The sequence below is a fragment of the Camelus ferus genome, chromosome 35 (genome assembly GCF_009834535.1).
Source record: "Camelus ferus isolate YT-003-E chromosome 35, BCGSAC_Cfer_1.0, whole genome shotgun sequence".
NCBI classification, from domain to species: domain Eukaryota; kingdom Metazoa; phylum Chordata; class Mammalia; order Artiodactyla; family Camelidae; genus Camelus; species Camelus ferus.
The window spans coordinates 26,779,722-26,799,290 of NC_045730.1; the positions used below are offsets into that span (position 1 = coordinate 26,779,722).

The following is a 19,569-nucleotide window of genomic DNA, read 5'->3' on the forward strand; positions in this document are numbered from 1 at the left end:
CTCAACCACATATGGAACATTCTCCAAGACAGACCACATGCCTAACATAGACACATTCTAACACAGAACAAGTATTAACAAAATTAAGAAATGAAAATTATACAAAATATCTTCTTGACCACAAGGAAGTAAAACTAGAAATCAATACCAGAAAGAAATAAGAACATCCACAAATATGTGAAAATTAAACATGCTCCTAATTCATGGTTGAAGAAAAAGATCACAAATTTACAAAATATCTGGAGACAGATGAAAATGAAATACAAAATACCAAAACTTATAGGATTCAGCAAAGGCTGTGCCAAGACAAAATTTATAGTGGTAAATGTTTATATTAAAAAAAAAAAAGATTTCAAAACAACAACCTAAACTTACACCTAAAGGAACAACAGAACAAACTGAACCTAAAATGTACAGATGAGAGAAAATAATAAATGTTAGAGTTAAGTGAAATAGAAATAGAAAAAAAAAATCAGTGAAACCAAGAGCTTTTTTTAAAAAGATTAACAAAAGTGACAAGTCCTTGGCTAAATTAAGAAAAATAGAGACAGCAAATAACTAAAATTAGAAATGAAAGAGACATGATGTCCACTGAAAGACCAAATCATAACAGACTCTGAACAATTATAAGACAAAATATTGGATAGCTTAGAAGAAATGGAAAAATTCCTAGAAAAACAGAACCTACCAAGACTGAATCGTGAAAAAGTAAAAACAATCTGAAAAGACCTATATAACTAGTGAGGAGACTGAAGCAATAGGCAAAAACCACCACCACCACAGACCCAGAACCAGGTGACTTTGCTGGAGAATTTTAACAAACATAAAAGAATTAACATCAATCCTTCTCAAACTCTTCCAAAGAATCAAAGAGAGAACACCCAGCCTTTTCTGACACTACCTGCTGGGGATGAGGCCCTGATACCAAAAACAGATAAGGACACAAGAGGAAGCTACAGACCAACATCCCCGATTAATGTTGCTGCAAAAATCCTAAACAAAATAGTAGTAAATAAAATTCAAAGGCATATTAAAAGGATCATACAGTATAACCAAGTAGGACTGATACCTGGAACATAATGATGGCTCAACATCTGTAATGATACATAACCATGTAATACACCACACATAAACAAAATGGACAAAAATATGATCATCTCAAGAGATGCATGAAAAGCATCTGACAAAATGTTAATACTCTTTCATGATAACAACACTCAATAACCTAGTAATAGAAGGAAACTAACTCAACATAAAAATCCTATGAACTTGCCAACTGACATTATTTCAAGGAGGAAAGACTGAGAGCTTCTCCTCTAAGATCAAGAACAAGCCAAGGCTGCCCACTCTTGCCACCACTGTTCAACATAGTTCTGAATATTCTAGACAGAGCAATTAGAAAAGAAGACAATCATAAAAGGCATACAAATAGGAAAAGAAGTAAAATTATCTGCTTGCAAACACCATGATCTTATATATAGAAAATCCTAAAGATTCCAAAGACAAAAATGTTAGAACTAATAAATCCAACAAAGTTGCAGGATAAAAAAATCAACACTCAAAAATCAGTTGCATTTCTATATGTTAACAATGACCAATCAAAAAAGAGAATTAAGAAAATGATCCCATTTACTAAAGCATCAATAAAAGATTAAAATACCCAGGAATAAAATTAACCAAGGAGATGAAAGATTTTAACACAGGAAACTATAAAAACATCACTAAAAGAAATCAAAGAAGATACAAATAGATGGAAAGACATCCCATGGTCATGGATTGGAAGACTTAACACAATTAAAATCCCCACATCATCCAAAACAATGTACAGATTCAGTGCAGTTTCTATCAAAATCTCAGTGGCATTTTTTTTTCTGCAGAAAAAGAAAAAATACTAAAATTCATATGGAATCTCAAGGGACCCCTGAATAGCCAAAATAATCTTGAAAAAACAAAACAAAGTTGTAGGCCTCAAACTTCCTGATTTCAAAATACACTACAGCAACAGTAATTAAGACAGTGCTGCACTGGCAGAAAGACAGATTACATATGTACACCTAACACTAATCCAGTGTTACATGTCAATTGTATCTAAAATTTTTTAAATAAAAATTAAAAAATTATTTTACACATATAAACTAGTGGAACAGAACTGAAGCCCAGGAATAAACCCTTGCATACACAGCAAAGTGACTTCCCACAGGAGTGCCGATGAGGGAAGGAAAACCTCTCCAACAAGCAGCGCTGGGAGAACTAATGTCCACACGTAAAAGAATAAAGTTCGACCCCTCCCTTACACCGCGTACAGAAATAAGCTTGGAATGGGTCCATGACCTAAACAAAAGATCTAAACCTATTAAACCCCTGAAGAAAACACAGGGGGAAAGCTTCAGGAAACTAGACTTGGCAGTTATTTCTTGAACATAACACCAAAAGCTTAGGCTTAACAAAAGCAAAAATAAACAAGTGGGACTTATCAACCTAAAAAGTTACCACACAGCAAAGAAAACAATCAACAAAATGAAAAGGCATCTATGTAATGGTAGAAAATATTTACAAACCATATATATCACTAGGGGTTAATATCTAAAATATATAAGCAACTCATACAACTCAGTAGCAAAAAACCCCAAATAATCTGATTTTAAAATGGGCAAAGAAATCGCAAAATCAATAGACATAAAAATGTCCAACAGGCACATGAAGAGGCTCTCAACATCACAAATCATCAGGGAAATGCAAATCAAAACCACATGAACTATCACCCCACACCTGTGACAATGGCTATTATCAAAAAGAGAAAACAAGCATTGATGAGAATGCAGAAAGAGGGAACCCTCATGCGCTGCTGGTGGGAAAAGAAATTGCAACAGCCACTATGGAAAATAGTATGTAGGTTCCTTGAAAATTAAAAATAGAAGTACCATATGATCTAGCAATCCCACTTTGGACTATATACCCAAAGGAAATAAAATCAGTATCTCAGAAAGATACCTGCACTCCCATGTTCTTTGCAGAATTATTCACAAAAGCCATGATATGGAAACAACCTAAGTCTCCACCAACAGATGCATGGATAAACTGATTTATATACAAAAGGGAATATTATTCAGCCATAAACAAGAAGGAAATCCTGCCATTTGTGACAACACTGATGAATCCATAAGACATTATGGGAAGCGGGATAAACAAGACACAGAAAGACAAATATTGCAGGATCCCACTTATATGTGGACTCAAAACAAACAAAACCTCATAGTAACACAGTAGAATGGTGGTTACCAGGGCCAGAAAGTGGGGGTCATAGGGACTTATTATTTAATACATAGTTTCACTTCTGCAAGATAAAAAGAGTTCTAAAATGGAAGGCAGTAATGGTTACACAATATGAATGTACTTAATATCACTGAACTATACACTTAAAAATGTTTAAGATAGTATGTTTTATGTTTATTTTACAATAAAAAATTGGGAAAATATGTATATAAATGTGTGTGTTATATACATTCACAGAAAACATACTAATATATAAGCACCAATAACATTATAGAGTAAGATTACACATGATTTATTTTCCTATGTACTTTTTTCACTTTGTCAAATGTTCTACAATACTTTCATAATCAGATAAAGCACAATGAATGTTACTTTTCAAAACTCAGAAAATAAGAAAATGCATTACCAAATAATATATAGTATTAACTTTAAGAATAATATGGGTAACTATGGAAAAACAGAAAAGTAAACAAAAATATGTTAACAATAGTTGATTATCTCAGGGAAACAGGATATGGTGATTTTTATTTTCTTCTTTTTGTACATCTTCTTTAGAATTTTTCATTAATTATGACATTTTTGTAACTTACTTATTAAAAAACACAGTAAAACACAAATATTACATATGAAAATACTAATGATCCAGTCAATGTTGTACTTAAAGAAAAATTCACAGATATAAACGGCTGTGTTAAGAATAAAATAAATTTTAAAATATTAAAAAAAATTTTTAAAGGATAAAATAAATAAATTATGCTTTCTAATGTCCTTTTAACTAACTGAGGCACCATATGTAGACCAATATTGCTGACTGGATTATCATATTCAAGTTTAAACAACCAATATAACATTTAATATTTTATTACTACAATGACTGCTAATAACTAGTAATTTAATTAATACCTATTATTAGTTAATATTGCCTTATGGCTAACTAATATTATTGGTAACTAATAACGAAAATACTAGGTAATACTTTATACTTGGCAGTTTATACAAAATACATACATTACATTTTTCGTCAGCTGCTTCTTCTAACTGAGTTGCAAATTCTGAACAATTTGTCAAGAATGAATTCAGATCATCCCCAACCTTATGAAAAAAAGCAAGTAAAACAGAAAGTTACTTTCATTTCACAATCCATATGCACATGCATCTATGTTTTAGTATGTTTAACTACTTTTAAAAAGAGTTTCATGTGTGTAATTTATGTCCTTTCAACTGCATAAGACAAGAAGCCAATGCTATATGAGCAAATTCTCCCAGAAAGAAAGCATGAAAGAAAGCACACTCTGGGGAGCGGTCCATTGATGCCACAGTCCCAGCTGTGCCTCTCCTCGCATCCTCCTCTACACAGCTGCAGAAAATCAAGCACCCCAGCCTTGGACTCCTGAAATTGAAGAGTAGCCAAAAAAAGTACACACTTGTATATGCCTTATAAATAACTTCTTTTGTTGAAAACTGAATGCTGATTATGACTTCTAGGTACACTTGCCCAGAGACATAGTCTTTCACCCTCACTTAATGAACAATAGAAAATTTTGAGGAAAGAAAGTTATGTATTAAAACATCACAATGAATGAATCTCTTCTAGTAGAGCAGTGATTTATAAGTCAGAGAACTGGCCCATGATAAATGAATCTCAGGTGCTCACATACAGTTAGAATTTTCATAAAATGTTCCTCCATGAGGAATATGTTCCCTCAACATTAAATTTTAAACACACTCAGTGATTCATTTTTTATCATAGTAGAAACCTATAATCACATAGGAGAGAGGGGAGAAAACTCATTCAGGATGGGGGAAAATGAATGAACTAGAGTTACTAATCACAAGTGTTAACTGACACCATTTCACATACTTCAGGATTTTCTTCCACCCACATTCAGGTGTCACAATAGAGAGAAGATGAAGAACAAGCTGATGAAGGCTGCAGTTTAACTAAGTAAGATCAATAAAGCAGGACAGGGCAAGAGGGATAAGGACATATGCACAGGAGCAAAAATAGTGGACTACGAAATTCAAGCAAGATAAGTAAGAACGCAAGACGGATTTGGGACAGTAAAAAGTAGCAGGACCAATGGATTATGCTTCCCAATGAATCCAAAGGACCTGGACAGACAAATAACAAACTGAATGGGAAACACAGGAGGTAGTGGCCAGAGATTAGGATGACTGAAACTTAAATTACAGAGAAGTTAGTTATGGGTTACAACAAGGACATAGAGAGGTACCATCTTGTCAGTAAGTGGCTGATGTGGGATAGAAGACAAGATCACAGGAGGAAAAACTTCCATGAATTGTGATGCCAGATAATTTGGAAAGGTCTTCTACATGGATGTCAAAATCTTCAAAATTTATGAGAGCAGTCATGTTGTGAGACAAGCAGAGCATCTTTGTAATAGAAACTATTAGTCGCCTTCCTTACACTGATTCTTCTTTTCTTCCTTACTAACAGGACCTCAGTTTTGCTGGGGATGGCAATGTGCAGAGGTACTAATAACAATAACTGTAAAATCTGCCAACCTCCCTTACCAACAGGGTAGCCATGTGTCCCAATCAGGCCAATGAAACAAAAGAAATGTTGGGCAGCTCTTCTACAAAGGATCTCTAAAAGAGGTGCAGAAATAACACTCATGATTAGGGTACAAATAGAAACGAGAGAGAGGCCTTCACTCCAGTGTTAACACCACCAAAAGAAAAAACATATAATATAAAATCATCATCATGCTTTCCTTGAGGATACCAAGAATACGAGGAAAACTTGATGAACTGCATGCCACAGAACACTTTGTACATAAGCAAAAAACCAAGGCCACATCCATACGTAGAGGGAGTAAGGCAGTGGAGACACTTGGCTTAGCACGTGCAGTCAGAAAGCGGGGCTGCCACTGACAAACAGAATTCAGAGGATGAAGAAAAACCAGCTGAGCATCTGACAGCCATTTAGGCCGGCAGATAGACTAGAATGACGGGGAGCTCCCTAAGCAAATCACACAACACAACTGTTTTTCTCCCAGCAAACTCCTTCCCGTCTGAAATCTGCCAAGAATGTGGCAGAAAAGGAGGCCTTCATACCATTAGGAATTTGGGTCAGGATGTGGGGTTACTGAAACTCTTATACAGAGCTGGTAGAAATATACAATGGTACTGCCATGTTGGGAAACAGTTGGCAACTGCTCATAAAGTTAAACATATACTTCAAATATAACCTACTGATCTACTCCTAAGTAATTATCCAAGACTAATGAACATGTATGTCCTCACAAAGCCTTGTACACAAATGTTCATAGAAGTTTTATTCATAACAGCCAAAACAGCTACTGGATCCGGCAATCCAAACGTCTATTAACCAGTGAATGGATAAACAAATTGTGGTACAGCCATGAAATCAAATACTCTTCACTGTAAAAGTAACAAACTTTTATATACAGAACAACATGGATGCATCTCAAAAACATTATGATGCAAGGGGAATGGGGAAAGCTAGCTAGACAAGGTTACATATTGCATTATTTTACTTAGATTACTTCCAGAAAAGGCAAAACTATAGTGACGAATCAGTAGCTATCTGGAGCCAGAGCAGGAGGAGACAACTGACTGCAAATGGGTACAAGGAGCTTTTTGGAAAAATGAAGATGCTTTACAGTTTGATTGTGGTGGCAGTTATTAACAACCACTATAAAGGAGGAATTAAAAAGCAGACAGATCTCATCCTACACATTCTTGCAGTAATTGCACTTTGAAGCTCTGCCAGGACTAAATCAAAACTATCTAAAGTTGAGGTCTAAACTCCTGCTAGCTAAAATATCGGCTTGGAGTTAACAGATACACACTATTGTATATAAACAGATAAACATTAAGAACCTATGGTATAGCACAGGGAACTGCATTCAATATCTTATAATAACCTATAATGGAAAAAAATTTGACAAATAATACATATAACTCACTTTGCTGCACACCTGAAACTAACATAACATTGTACATCAAGTATACTTCCATTTTTAAAAATTTAATGAGATAAAAATAAAATAAAACACTGGCAAGATCAAAGGAATCAGCCGCTTAGGGGAAGCAGCCACAGGAGAGATTATGGATGAGACAAATTAGATAAGAGCTCAGTCTGACTAAGCACATGCATCAGCTCCTGCTCAACTCTCAGAGGACAGGGAATGAGGAGCCCTTCACCCTAAATGCCAGAATGGAAAGGGCAAGCCTTCTTTACAAAACAAAATATAGTATCACAATTTTCAGCGTTCTTCTAAATACAAAGCTTGGGATCCAATTTAAAAAAACTGCAAAACATACAAAGAGCCAGGAAAATATAATCCATAATGAAAAAATAGTTCAGGCAAACACACTGATAACCCAGATACTGGAATTCACAGACACAAAATTTTTAAAACTCTACTATTGGTAAGACAAAAGAATTTGCAGGAAAATATAGATATACTAGGTAAAGAGAAGTACCCATCTCTAACAGGAGAAATATAAAAACCCCTAAGAAGGAGCCAAAAGATAATCTTAAATGTGAAAACTACAATGCTTGAAATAAAAATTTCACTAGATAAAGCTTATTAACAGATCAGACACCACAGAAAGGAAGAGTGAATCTGAAATAATAGATATTGTCCAAACTGAAGCACAGAAAGAGAAAACATCAAAATAAGTAACCAGTTACTTATTACATCATATCAAGCAGTATAATATATGTATAATTGGAGTCTCATAAAAAAGGGAAGAGAGACAGTAAATAATATGAAGAAATAATGAATGGAAATTTTCCACATCTGATGAAAAACATCATCTCAAAGATTCAGCTTGATGATTTCCAAACAGAACATACAGAAAACATCTCCTAGGCATGTCTTACCAAACTGATGGAATCCAATGATGAAATCCAAAGAGAGAGAAAATCTTTAATAAAACAGTCAAGAAAAAAGGGTAGACAATAATCATAATACAAAACACATAAGTGTGGTAAATGGACTTATACTGCTGAAAAGTTCTCACATTAGAAATGAAGTAAGATAATATTAACTGAAGATAAATTGTGATAAGTTTAACATATGTACTGAATCCCTAGAGCAAGCCCAAAAACGGACATAGCTAAAAAACCAAAAAAAAAAAAAAAAAAAAAAAATGAAAGGCTAAAAAAGAAAACACATAATTAACCCAAATAAAACAGAAAAAAAGTGACTTCCGGGAGAAGATGGCGGAGTAGAAGGACGCTCGCAGGTCACCCTCTCCCACAAATACACCAAGACCCACATCCACAGACCCACTCAGCCAACCAGAGCACCTGCGGAACTCCGACAGAACATCGCCCTCTTCAAAAGATAAAGACGCCAAAAATCTGGTAGGAGAAAAGGAAAAAAGAAAGAACAAAAGGCAAAGCAGCGCGGGACGGGTCCTGTGGGGAGGGAGCGGCAAAGGAGGACTGGCGCTCGCTCGCTGGGTCTCCCCTCTCCAACTGAGAGGCCAGCAGGATGGAGGGGGAGCCTCCGAGGCTCGGATCTGTACAGAGCAGCCCTTGACTAACAGAACTAAGTTAAACGGGCACAGAGCGTCCCCCCAACACCCAGCCTGAGACGCGGGCCGGCAGCGGCGGGCAGGGCCAGGCTGCACAAGCCAGGCGGAGGACGGGGGCGGCTGCACGGAGGCAGCCCAGGGGGAACGCAAGGGGCTGCGCACGTGGCTGTGGGTGCACAGGGCAGAACAACCGGGGCCCTCCATACAACAGCGAGGTTGATGTGCTCTCGGGGGAAGGGTGCACACCCCCATCTCTGAAAACCCGCGGAAAGTTTTCGGGGGAAGAGAGGCGGGGCTCAGGCACAGCCGCCATATCCTCCGCGCTGAGCACCCGGGCGGGGGCGGGGGTGGAACCTGCATCCGCACCGAAGGGCTTAGCAGCCTCAAAGGCCAGACGGAGACTGGCCTGCAGCCCGGGGCAGATAGGATCCTTCCATCCTGGTCCCTCAGAGAACTTGCTCCACAAAGACAAACAAGGAGCTGGGTTTTGGCTCGGAGCAGGGACAGGGCTGTCCCTCGGTCTTCCCCGAGCCCACCCGTGGAGCGGCGACCAGGGAGGAGCACGCAGCTGCACAGAGAGCGGAACTACCTGCGGTGCAGGTAGAGGGAGAGCGGCCCCCCCCCCCGCCTTTCGGGCAGGAACACAGCCCCTGACCGAGGTGCTGGGAGGGGGCACAACCCACCCTCTTACCCGGCCAGTCTGCAACATCTGACTGCGGCATCCAGAGGGGCAGCGACCCGCCCGCCCACAGCAGAGAGCTGCACCTGACCCAGTGTTAGGAGGAGGCGCGATCTGCTTGCCGACAGGTGCTGGGAGCAGCACAGAAGAGGGCGCCAACGGAGGGCCTCTGAAAACAGCAAGCTGAGCTTCCAAAACAGGACGAAGACAGAAAGACTTCACATTAAAAGCACACAGACTCCAGGAGAACACCTGACAATCCTCCCCCCCCCTTTTTTTTTTTAAATCTGTTTTTACCTGTTCTATTTTCTATTACTCTCTTAATCTTTACTTCTTAATTCATTTCTATTTCTCTTGGGTTTTGATGTCCTGCTATTGATTAGACACAGGTTTCAAATACATCTATTCATCTCCCCCCCCTTTTTTTTGTAAAGGTTTTAAAAGGACGTCTCAACCCGATTAATACTCTGCTTCAACTCACTCTTCTATTATTCATTATACACTGTTTTCAAACCCTCTTTCTCCCTTCTTTTAAAATTCTTTCTCTCTCTCTCATTTTTTTTCCTGTTTTTCCTAAGTTCTTTTCTTAAATAGGCATCAGATAGATAAAATCCTTAAGGACCAAAATAAACAACTGATACTCCATAAACCACAGTGCCAAAGAGGTATGAGCAAGATGAAGAAGCAGAAAAACCATTCCCAATTAAAAGAACAAGAGAAATCCCCTGGAAGAAAGATCAATGAAATAGACATCGATAGCCTACTAGATCAAGATTTCAAAAAAGGAGTGATCGAATTGCTGAAGGAATTAAAAGAGATAGTGTTTAGAGATATAAAATATGTCAAAAATGAAATTGAAGCTATAAAGAAGAGCCAAGTAGAATGGGTAAACTCATTGACAGAGATGAGGAATGATCTAATAGCTGTGCAAAGCCGACTAGATAATGCAGAGGAACGAATTAGTGATCTAGAAGACAGGACAATAGAAAGCACCCATTCAGAAGAACTACAAGAGAAGCAAATAAAAAATAATGAAAATAGCATAAGGGGCCTATGGGATAATATAAAGCATCCCAATCTTCGCATAATAGGGGTCCCAGAAGGAGAAGAAAGATCAAAGGGGATTGAAAAGGTTTCTAAAGAAATCATGACTGAAAACTTCCCAAACTTAAAGAAGGAATCATATATCCAAGTACAGGAAGCTCAGAGGGTCCCAAACAGGAAGAACCCAAATAGACCCACACCAAGACATATCATAATCAAGATGGCCAGAGTCAAGGATAAAGAAATGATTCTAAAGGCAGCAAGAGAAAAGCAAAGAGTAAGTTACAAGGGAACCCCCATAAGGCTCTCAGCTGATTTCTCTACACAAACACTACAGGCCAGAAGGGAGTGGCAAGATATATTCAAAGCCCTGAATGAAAAAAAGATGCAGCCTAGGATCCTTTATCCAGCAAGGCTACCCTTGAGGATAGAAGGAGAAACAAAGAGTTTCACAGACAAAAAAAAAGCTGCAGGAGTTTAGCAACACTAAACCCATGCTAAAAGAAATACTGAAAGGGCTATTCTAAATAGAAAAGCAGCAGGATGCTACAGAAATGAGAAACACACAACTGGAAAGGTGATAACTCATGAATTACAAATAAAGTAAACACGAAATTATAAAAGAAGACAAACAAATCACTAAGAGTGGGAGAGGGAGGCAGGGAAATATAGAATATTTTTTTCTTTCTTTTTAAATTTTTTTTAACAGTAGGATGGGTTTGAGATCATGTTACTATCAGTTTAATAAAAACAGTTATAGTAATGGGTTGATATATTTACAAAAAAGGGTAACCACAAGCCAAAAATTTACAAAGGAGTCACAAAAATTAAATAAAATCCATGATAATACAAAGGAAAATTACCAAACCACAAAAGGAAGAAGAAAGGAACAAAGAGGATATACCAATTCAACTGCAAAGATAAGTTCAAAATGGCAATAAACACACATCTATCATTAATTACTGTAAATGTTAATGGACTAAATGCTCCAGTCATAAGACATAGAGTGGCAGACTAGATAATAAAGCAAGAACCTTCAATATGCTGCATACAAGAGACCCACTTTAGGGAGAAGGACACACATAGATTGAGAGTGAAAGGATGGAAAAGGATATTCCATGCAAACGGAAAAGCCAAAAAAGCAGGTGTTGCAGTACTGATTTCAGACAAAATAGACTTTAAAACAAAGGCCATAAAGAAAGATAAAGAAGGACATTTTATAATGATTAAAGGAGTGATACATGATGAGGATATTACACTCGTTAATATATATGCACCCAATATAGGAGCACCTAAGTACATACAAGAATTACTAACAGAGATAAAAGGGGATATTGATGGGAATACAATCATAGTTGGAGATTTTAACACTGCATTAACATCACTAGAAAGATCTTCCAGACAGAAAATAAACAAGGCAACAGAGAAATTAAATACTACAATACAAAAACTAGATTTGGTGGATATTTTCAGAGCATTACACCCCCAAAAAATAGGATATACATTCTTTTCAAGTGCACATGGAACATTTTCCAGGATCGATCATGTACTTGGGCACAAAAGAAACCTCAACAATTTTAAGAAGATACAAATTATCTCAAGCATCTTTACTGACCACAATGCCATGAAACTGGAAATCAACAACAGAGAAACAAAGGAGAAAAAAAGGAAAGCATGGAGATTAAACAATATGTTATTGAAAAAACAATGGATCAATGAGGAAATCAAAGCTGAAATTAAAAAATACCTTGAGACAAATGAGAATGAAAGCACAACCACTCAAAACCTATGGGACACAGCAAAGGCAGTACTAAGAGGGAAGTTTATAGCGATACAGGCCTTCCTCAAAAAAGAAGAACAATCTCAAATAAACAATTTAACCCACCACCTGAATGAATTAGAAAAAGAAGAACAAAAAGCCCCAAAAAGCAGCAGAAGGAAGGAAATAATAAAGATCAGAGAGGAATTAAATACAATAGAGATTAACAAGACCATAGAAAAAATCAACCAAACCAAAAGCTGGTTTTTTGAAAAAGTAAATAAAATCGACAAACCTCTGGCCAAACTCACAAAGAAGAAAAAAGAGAGAGCACAAATTAGCAAAATAAGAAAGGAAAATGGAGAAATAACAACAAACAAAATAGAAATACAGAATATCATACGAGAATATTATGAAAAACTATATGGAACCAAACTGGATAACCTAGAGGAGATGGACAAGTTTCTGGAAACATACTGTCCACCAAAACTGAATCAAGAAGAATCTGAACACTTGAACAATCCGATCACTAGAAAGGAACTAGAAATAGCAATTAAAAACCTCCCTACAAATAAAAGTCCAGGACCGGACGGCTTCACCGGGGAATTCTACCAAACATACAAAGAAGAACTCATACCAGTCCTTCTCAAACTCTTCCAGACGATTGAAAAGGAGGGAATACTCCCAAACTCATTCTATGAAGCCACCATCACCCTGATACCAAAACCAGGCAAAGACACTACAAAAAAAGAGAATTACAGGCCAATATCACTGATGAACACAGACGCCAAAATCCTCACCAAAATTTTAGCAAATAGAATCCAACAACACATAAAAAAGATTATACATCATGACCAAGTGGGGTTCATCCCAGGGACACAAGGCTGGTTCAACATACGCAAATCAATCAGTGTAATACATCACATCAACAAGAGAAAGGACAAAAACCACATGATCATCTCAATCGATGCAGAAAAAGCATTTGATAAAATTCAACACCCATTTATGATAAAAACTCTCGCCAAAGTGGGTATTGAGGGAACGTATCTCAACATAATAAAAGCTATATATGACAAACCTACAGCCAGCATAGTACTCAACGGTGAAAAACTCAAAAGCTTCCCACTAAAATCTGGGACAAGGATGCCCACTATCACCACTCCTATTCAACATAGTCCTGGAAGTCCTAGCCACAGCAGTCAGGCAAGAGAAAGAAATAAAATGGATCCAAATTGGAAAAGAAGAGGTAAAAGTGTCATTATATGCTAATGACATGTTACTATATATAGAAAACCCTAAAAGGTCCACACAAAAGCTACTAGAGCTGATTGAAGAATTCAGCAAGGTAGCAGGTTACAAAATTAACGTTCAAAAATCAGTTGCATTTCTTTACACTAACGATAAATCAACAGAAGAAGAAAGTAAAGAAACAATCCCCTTTAAAATAGCACCCAAAGTAATAAAATATCTGGGAATAAATCTAACCAAGGAGGTGAAAGAATTATACACAGAAAACTATAAACCATGGATGAAGGAAATTAAAGAAGACTTTAAAAAATGGAAAGATATTCCATGCTCTTGGATTGGAAGAATCAATATTGTTAAAATGGTCACACTGCCCAAGGCAATCTACAGATTTAATGCAATCCCTATCCAATTACCCAGGACATATTTCACAGAACTAGAAAAAACCATAATAAAATTCATATGGAACCATCAAAGACCTAGAATTGCCAAAGCATTACTGAAGAGAAAGAAAGAGGCTGGAGGAATAACTCTCCCAGACTTCAGACAATACTACAGAGCTACAGTCATCAAGACAGCATGGTATTGGTACCAAAACAGACATATAGACCAATGGAACAGAATAGAGAGCCCAGAAATGAACCCACAAACTTTTGGTCAACTCATCTTTGACAAAGGAGGCAAGAATATACATTGGAATAAAGACAGTCTCTTCAGCAAATGGTGTTGGGAAAACTGGACAGCAGCATGTAAAACAATGAAGCTAGAACACTCCCTTACACCATATACAAAAATCAACTCAAAATGGATTAAAGACTTAAACATAAGACAAGATACAATAAACCTCCTAGAGGAAAACATAGGCAAAACATTATCTGACATACATGTCAAAAATTTTCTCCTAGAACTAATAAAAGCAAGAATAAACAAATGGGACCTAATGAAACTTACAAGCTTCTGCACAGCAAAGGAAACCAGAAATAAAACAAGAAGAAAACCTACGGAATGGGAGAAAATTTTTGCAAGTGAAACCGACAAAGGCTTGATCTCCAGAATATATAAGCAGCTCATACGACTCAATAAGAAAAAAATAAACAACCCAATCCAAAAATGGGCAGAAGACCTAAACAAGCAATTCTCCAAGGAAGACAGACAAATGATCAAAAAGCACATGAAAAAATGCTCCATATCACTAATTATCAGAGAAATGCAAATCAAAACTACAATGAGGTATCACCTCACACCAGTCAGAATGGCCGTCATTCAAAAATCCACAAATGACAAATGCTGGAGAGGCTGTGGAGAAAGGGGAACCCTCCTACACTGCTGGTGGGAATGCAGTTTGGTGCAGCCACTATGGAAAACAGTGTGGAGATTCCTCAAAAGACTAGGAATAGACTTACCATATGACCCAGGAATCCCACTCCTGGGCTTGTATCCAGAAGGAAATCTACTTCAGGATGACACCTGCACCCCAATGTTCATAGCAGCACTATTTACAATAGCCAAAACATGGAAACAGCCTAAATGTCCATCAACAGGTGACTGGATAAAGAAGAGGTGGTATATTTATACAATGGAATACTACTCAGCCATAAAAACTGACAACATAATGCCATTTGCAGCAACATGGATGCTCCTGGAGAATGTCGTTCTAAGTGAAGTAAGCCAGAAAGAGAAAGAAAAATACCATATGAGATCGCTCATATGTGGAATCTAAAAAACAAAAACAAAAACAAACAAACAAACAAAAACAAAGCGTAAATAAAGGACAGAAATAGACTCACAGACAGAGAATACAGACTTGTGGTTACCAGGGGGGTGGAGGGTGGGAAGGGATAGACTGGGATTTCAAAATTGTAGAATAGACTACACTGTATAGCACAGGGAAATATACACAAAATGTTATAACTCACAGAGAAAAAAAATGTGACAATGAGTGTGTATATGTCCATGAATAACTGAAAAATTGTGCTGAACACTGGAATTTGACACAACATTGTAAAATGATTATAAATCAATAAAAAATGTTAAAAAAAAAAACAGAAAAAAAGTAAAGGAACAAAGAACATATGGAATAAAAACAAAGCCAGATAGTAGACTTAATTCATATTATTTCTATAAAATTTTATAACAATAAATCATGTGACATGACATTGAATTTTATCAATTAAATGTAAATGAACTAAACACACCAATTAAGACAGAGATTATCAGACTAAATAAAAAAGCAAGACAACTATATGTTATTTCAGAGAGATACACAGTAAATACATAATCACAGATAGCTTGGAAGTAAAAGTTTGAAAGAAGACGTACACGCAATGACTAATCATAAGAAAGGTGGTATCAGATAAAGACGACATCAGAACACAGAACTGTATCAAAGATAAAAAATAATTTTGGATTTCCTGTTCTGGCCATCACAGACTAGATCCATTCCTCTAACCTTCCCTCCTACAACTGAACACGCTAGACACAGCACAGTGACAAACACAAGAAGGTTCTGAAAGGTGGAAAGAGAAGACAGGGATACTGGGACTTGAGGAACACGTGAGTTCCTTGGGTTTTCTTTTACCTACATATAAAATGGATGGGGCACAGGAACAGCCTGCAACTGTCAAGCACAGATCCAAAAAAAAAAAAAAAAGCCCCAAGAAAATCCAAAGAACTGTGAAAAGGCACCTCTGCCGTAACACAAAACTTTTGACAATACTATCTTGCCTGAACCAAATACCAAGGAAAACACTACACCACCACCCTACGTGTCAACAGGGCTGAAAAATAATGTGGCGGTGAAAGTTGGCCCTCCATTTCCCCCACCAGGGTGGTGTCAGCAGGAGAGGGTGAACCTCCACCTGACAGTCGCAGGTGGCACTCCAATTCCCCCACCAGAGTGGTGTAGGTGGAGTGAGGCAGGGAAGTAAACTTCCATACTTGTCTGGAAGCAGCAGTCAGAATGAGCAAGGATGCCTGCTCTCGTCACTATTATTAAATATAATACTGGAGGCCAGAGCCAGCACAGTAAGTCAAAAGAAGGAAATAAGAAGCAATCAGATTGGACAGAATGAGGTAAACCTGTTCCTATTTGAAGGTGACATAATTGTCTAAGAAGAAAACCCCAAAGAATCCACAGAAAAACTCCTAGAGTGAAAAAGTACACTGAGCAAGCTTGCAAGATGTAAGATCAACACACAAAAATCAATCATACCTCTATATACTAGTTACAAACAGGAAGAAAGTGAACTTAAAAACGTAATACCATTAAAAATCACTCCCCCTAGAATGAACTATTAATGTCTAAATCTAGCAAGTCATGAATAGGATCTGTATTATGAAAATTACAAAATGCTGATGCAATAAATCAAACAAGACAAAGAACCAATCAAATAAATGGAGAAATAGACCATGTTCATAAGTTGACTCAATACATGTGTTTTATTACATGGAGCCAAATTCAGTTCCTAAGTAACAAAAGTAATTTTAAAAAAACTAATTTTAACATAGAACAACAACACTCTATTAGTAAAGTGTATTAAAGCACAGCTGACTATTAAGAAATACGTAAAATAATTTCTCTCATCAATAGATTGAAGGAAAACAGCATCACTTTAACAGTTATATCACTTCAACATACACAACAAAGACATTTGTCAAAACTCAGTAACCTCTATTGTTTTCATTTTTTTAATTTAGCAAACTAGAAATAAAAGAATATATTCTTAACATACTAAAGAATATACATCTCAAACCAACAGCCACCCACCAACTTAACTATTAAACAAGAGAGGCATTAGCATTAAAAGTATGCTCAAGATGTAGGTATGCCTTAATTAAACCTTAAGATAAGTGTTGGCAGAGGATGGGAAAATCAGCACACTACTTTCAAGTTTCCTGAGAAGATCGTTTTCATGGATGAGGAATTCATTCTGAGAACGTATACAGACTCTAAAAGAAAACCTTAGCCCTTTTCAGTGTTAATGTCTCTATGTTACAGTTACATATACTTACAGATGAAGTTAATCCTTCATCTTCAGGCTTTACAACTTGTTCTTTTTCATTTTGAACATTAAATCCATAGGTTTCTTCGAAAGTAGAAACAATCTATAAGAAAAACAAAGCAAATTATGAACACACATAATGTAAAAATATTAGTTAAATGTAGGAAGATATTAAACAATCATGTCAGAACCATAAGACTTATTTCTGCCAGTGCCATAAATTTTCCATCTCATATCACCCTGAAGAAGTAAGGGCAACAGTCCTTGATCCTCCTCCCTAGCAATGAAGAGAGGCCCTACGACTCCTTCATTTCTGTGCTGAAGAGAGTCCATGAATCGTTGAAACATCAACTCTACTTACTACCAAAGTACCTTCCAAGTCTGCCCAATTTCCTTCTTTGAAGAGAGTGGGGAAAACAGAGATGGAGACCACAAAGCAATACATTTTTAAAGGAAATTCTCTGGGATAACCCCTTGAACTTTGAGCAAACTTGGATTTTGAAAGTACGTCTGCTATTCCTCATCGTTCTCACCTGGTAGTCGGAACACTTACAATGCAATTCTGGATAACTATGCAAAAAAGAAATCAAAGAAAGGGAGATTTTTCCCCCAACATTAAGAGCCAGTTTCTACAGTGCAGAGAAGAGTTAACACAGCGGGCACTCACTATTCACTAACAGTAGGTCACTGTCTCTAAATTATTGGTACAAACCATATGATTGATTCTGAATTTGTTTCCTTCAGAGAGTCTGGAATTTGCTACATGCTAGGCAGAGTGCCTGGGTGACCAATCCCCAATGAAACCCTGAGTGCTCAGTCTCTAACGAGTTCCTCTGGGAGACATTTCATATGTGTGGTCACAGTTTGCTGTTGGAGGAATTAAGCATGTCCTATGTGACTCCAAAGAGAAAGGAATCTTGAAAATTTAGACCTGATTTCTTCCAGACTTCATCCCACCCTTTTGCTGACTTTGCTTTTTACCCTTTCACTGTGATATATCTTAGCCATCAATATGACTATATGCTGAATCCAGTGAGCCCTCCCAGCAAATCACTAAACCTGGGGATGGTCATGGGGTCCCCCAACACAGGCACCAACAAGTATCTTACCCTCCTCAGACGTTCGCTAATTTTCCTGATCGATTCATCTTCTGCTATTAGCTCCTTTGTCTTCCTTGATGGAATGGGCAAAGCATACCTTATCATGGATTCTCCTGTTGGTGGAGATCTTAAGACCATTGGTTCAAGTTTATCACGGTCTAATTTTGCACTATGTTTTTCTTTAAGTTTAGGTGACAATGGTGAATTAAGTAGTCCTCTTTTATAAGTTAATGCTGGAACATTTGCCAATTTACTACTAGAGGCCAACAGATGCTTTACTGGCTTCATTGTTTTTTATTTACTTAGCTTCTGAATTACAGATGAAAAAATTTTACTCCTCCCTGTGAACAAAACATTAAGATTTCAGATTAAAAATGACAGCAGGATTATCAGTTGCCATGAGGATGGTGAATCCCAAAATCAACTCAGGAGAAACTACAAAACAGAAAGGAAAACATTCCTAACTAACAACAAATTTAAAAAAAAAAATCAGTGAGAAATTCCTAAAGGCGACTGAAAGCTGATCCATGTGCGGGCATGGGAACTGAAGGGAGGGAACGGGACAGTGGCAGCAATAAGAGAATGTATTTAGAAAACTTTAAAAATTTTATTCTTCCCTTTCCCCTATTCTTGAACTAATATACACCTTTTATATATATCATTATTTCCACAGAAGTAACAGCCTGTTCTCAGGGTATCAGCAGAGTAATGTCAGGGCGGCACCAAACCCATGCTGGGGTAAGGAAGTAGAGACAGGGCAGGCCTTAAACTTTCTTTCCTCTACTTTTCTCTTTCCAAAGCTGATTAAGACTCAGGACAATGCCTCCTCCCCGAGCAGTTTTAAATTATGCGCCTGATCATGGGAGTTGTCCCGTAGACTGGCAAAATTAAGACAGAAGAGCATTGGTCATTCTTTGTTGTCTGAAGCACTCC

General features: G+C 37.2%; 1 protein-coding gene across 1 annotated transcript in view; it reads right to left on the minus strand.

The window, feature by feature from the left end:
- CCDC7 (coiled-coil domain containing 7) overlaps positions 1–19,391 on the minus strand; it is a 193,243-nt gene extending 173,852 nt beyond the window's left edge. Inside the window, exons 1-3 of the mRNA XM_032474099.1 lie at positions 18,646–19,391; positions 17,547–17,639; positions 4,282–4,365 (exon numbers count right to left, since the gene is read on the minus strand). Of these exons, the coding sequence (XP_032329990.1) occupies positions 4,282–4,365; positions 17,547–17,639; positions 18,646–18,924 (456 nt within the window). The 5' untranslated portion in view covers positions 18,925–19,391. The remainder of the gene's footprint in view (positions 1–4,281; positions 4,366–17,546; positions 17,640–18,645) is intronic.
- Between the last annotated feature and the right edge of the window lie 178 nt (positions 19,392–19,569).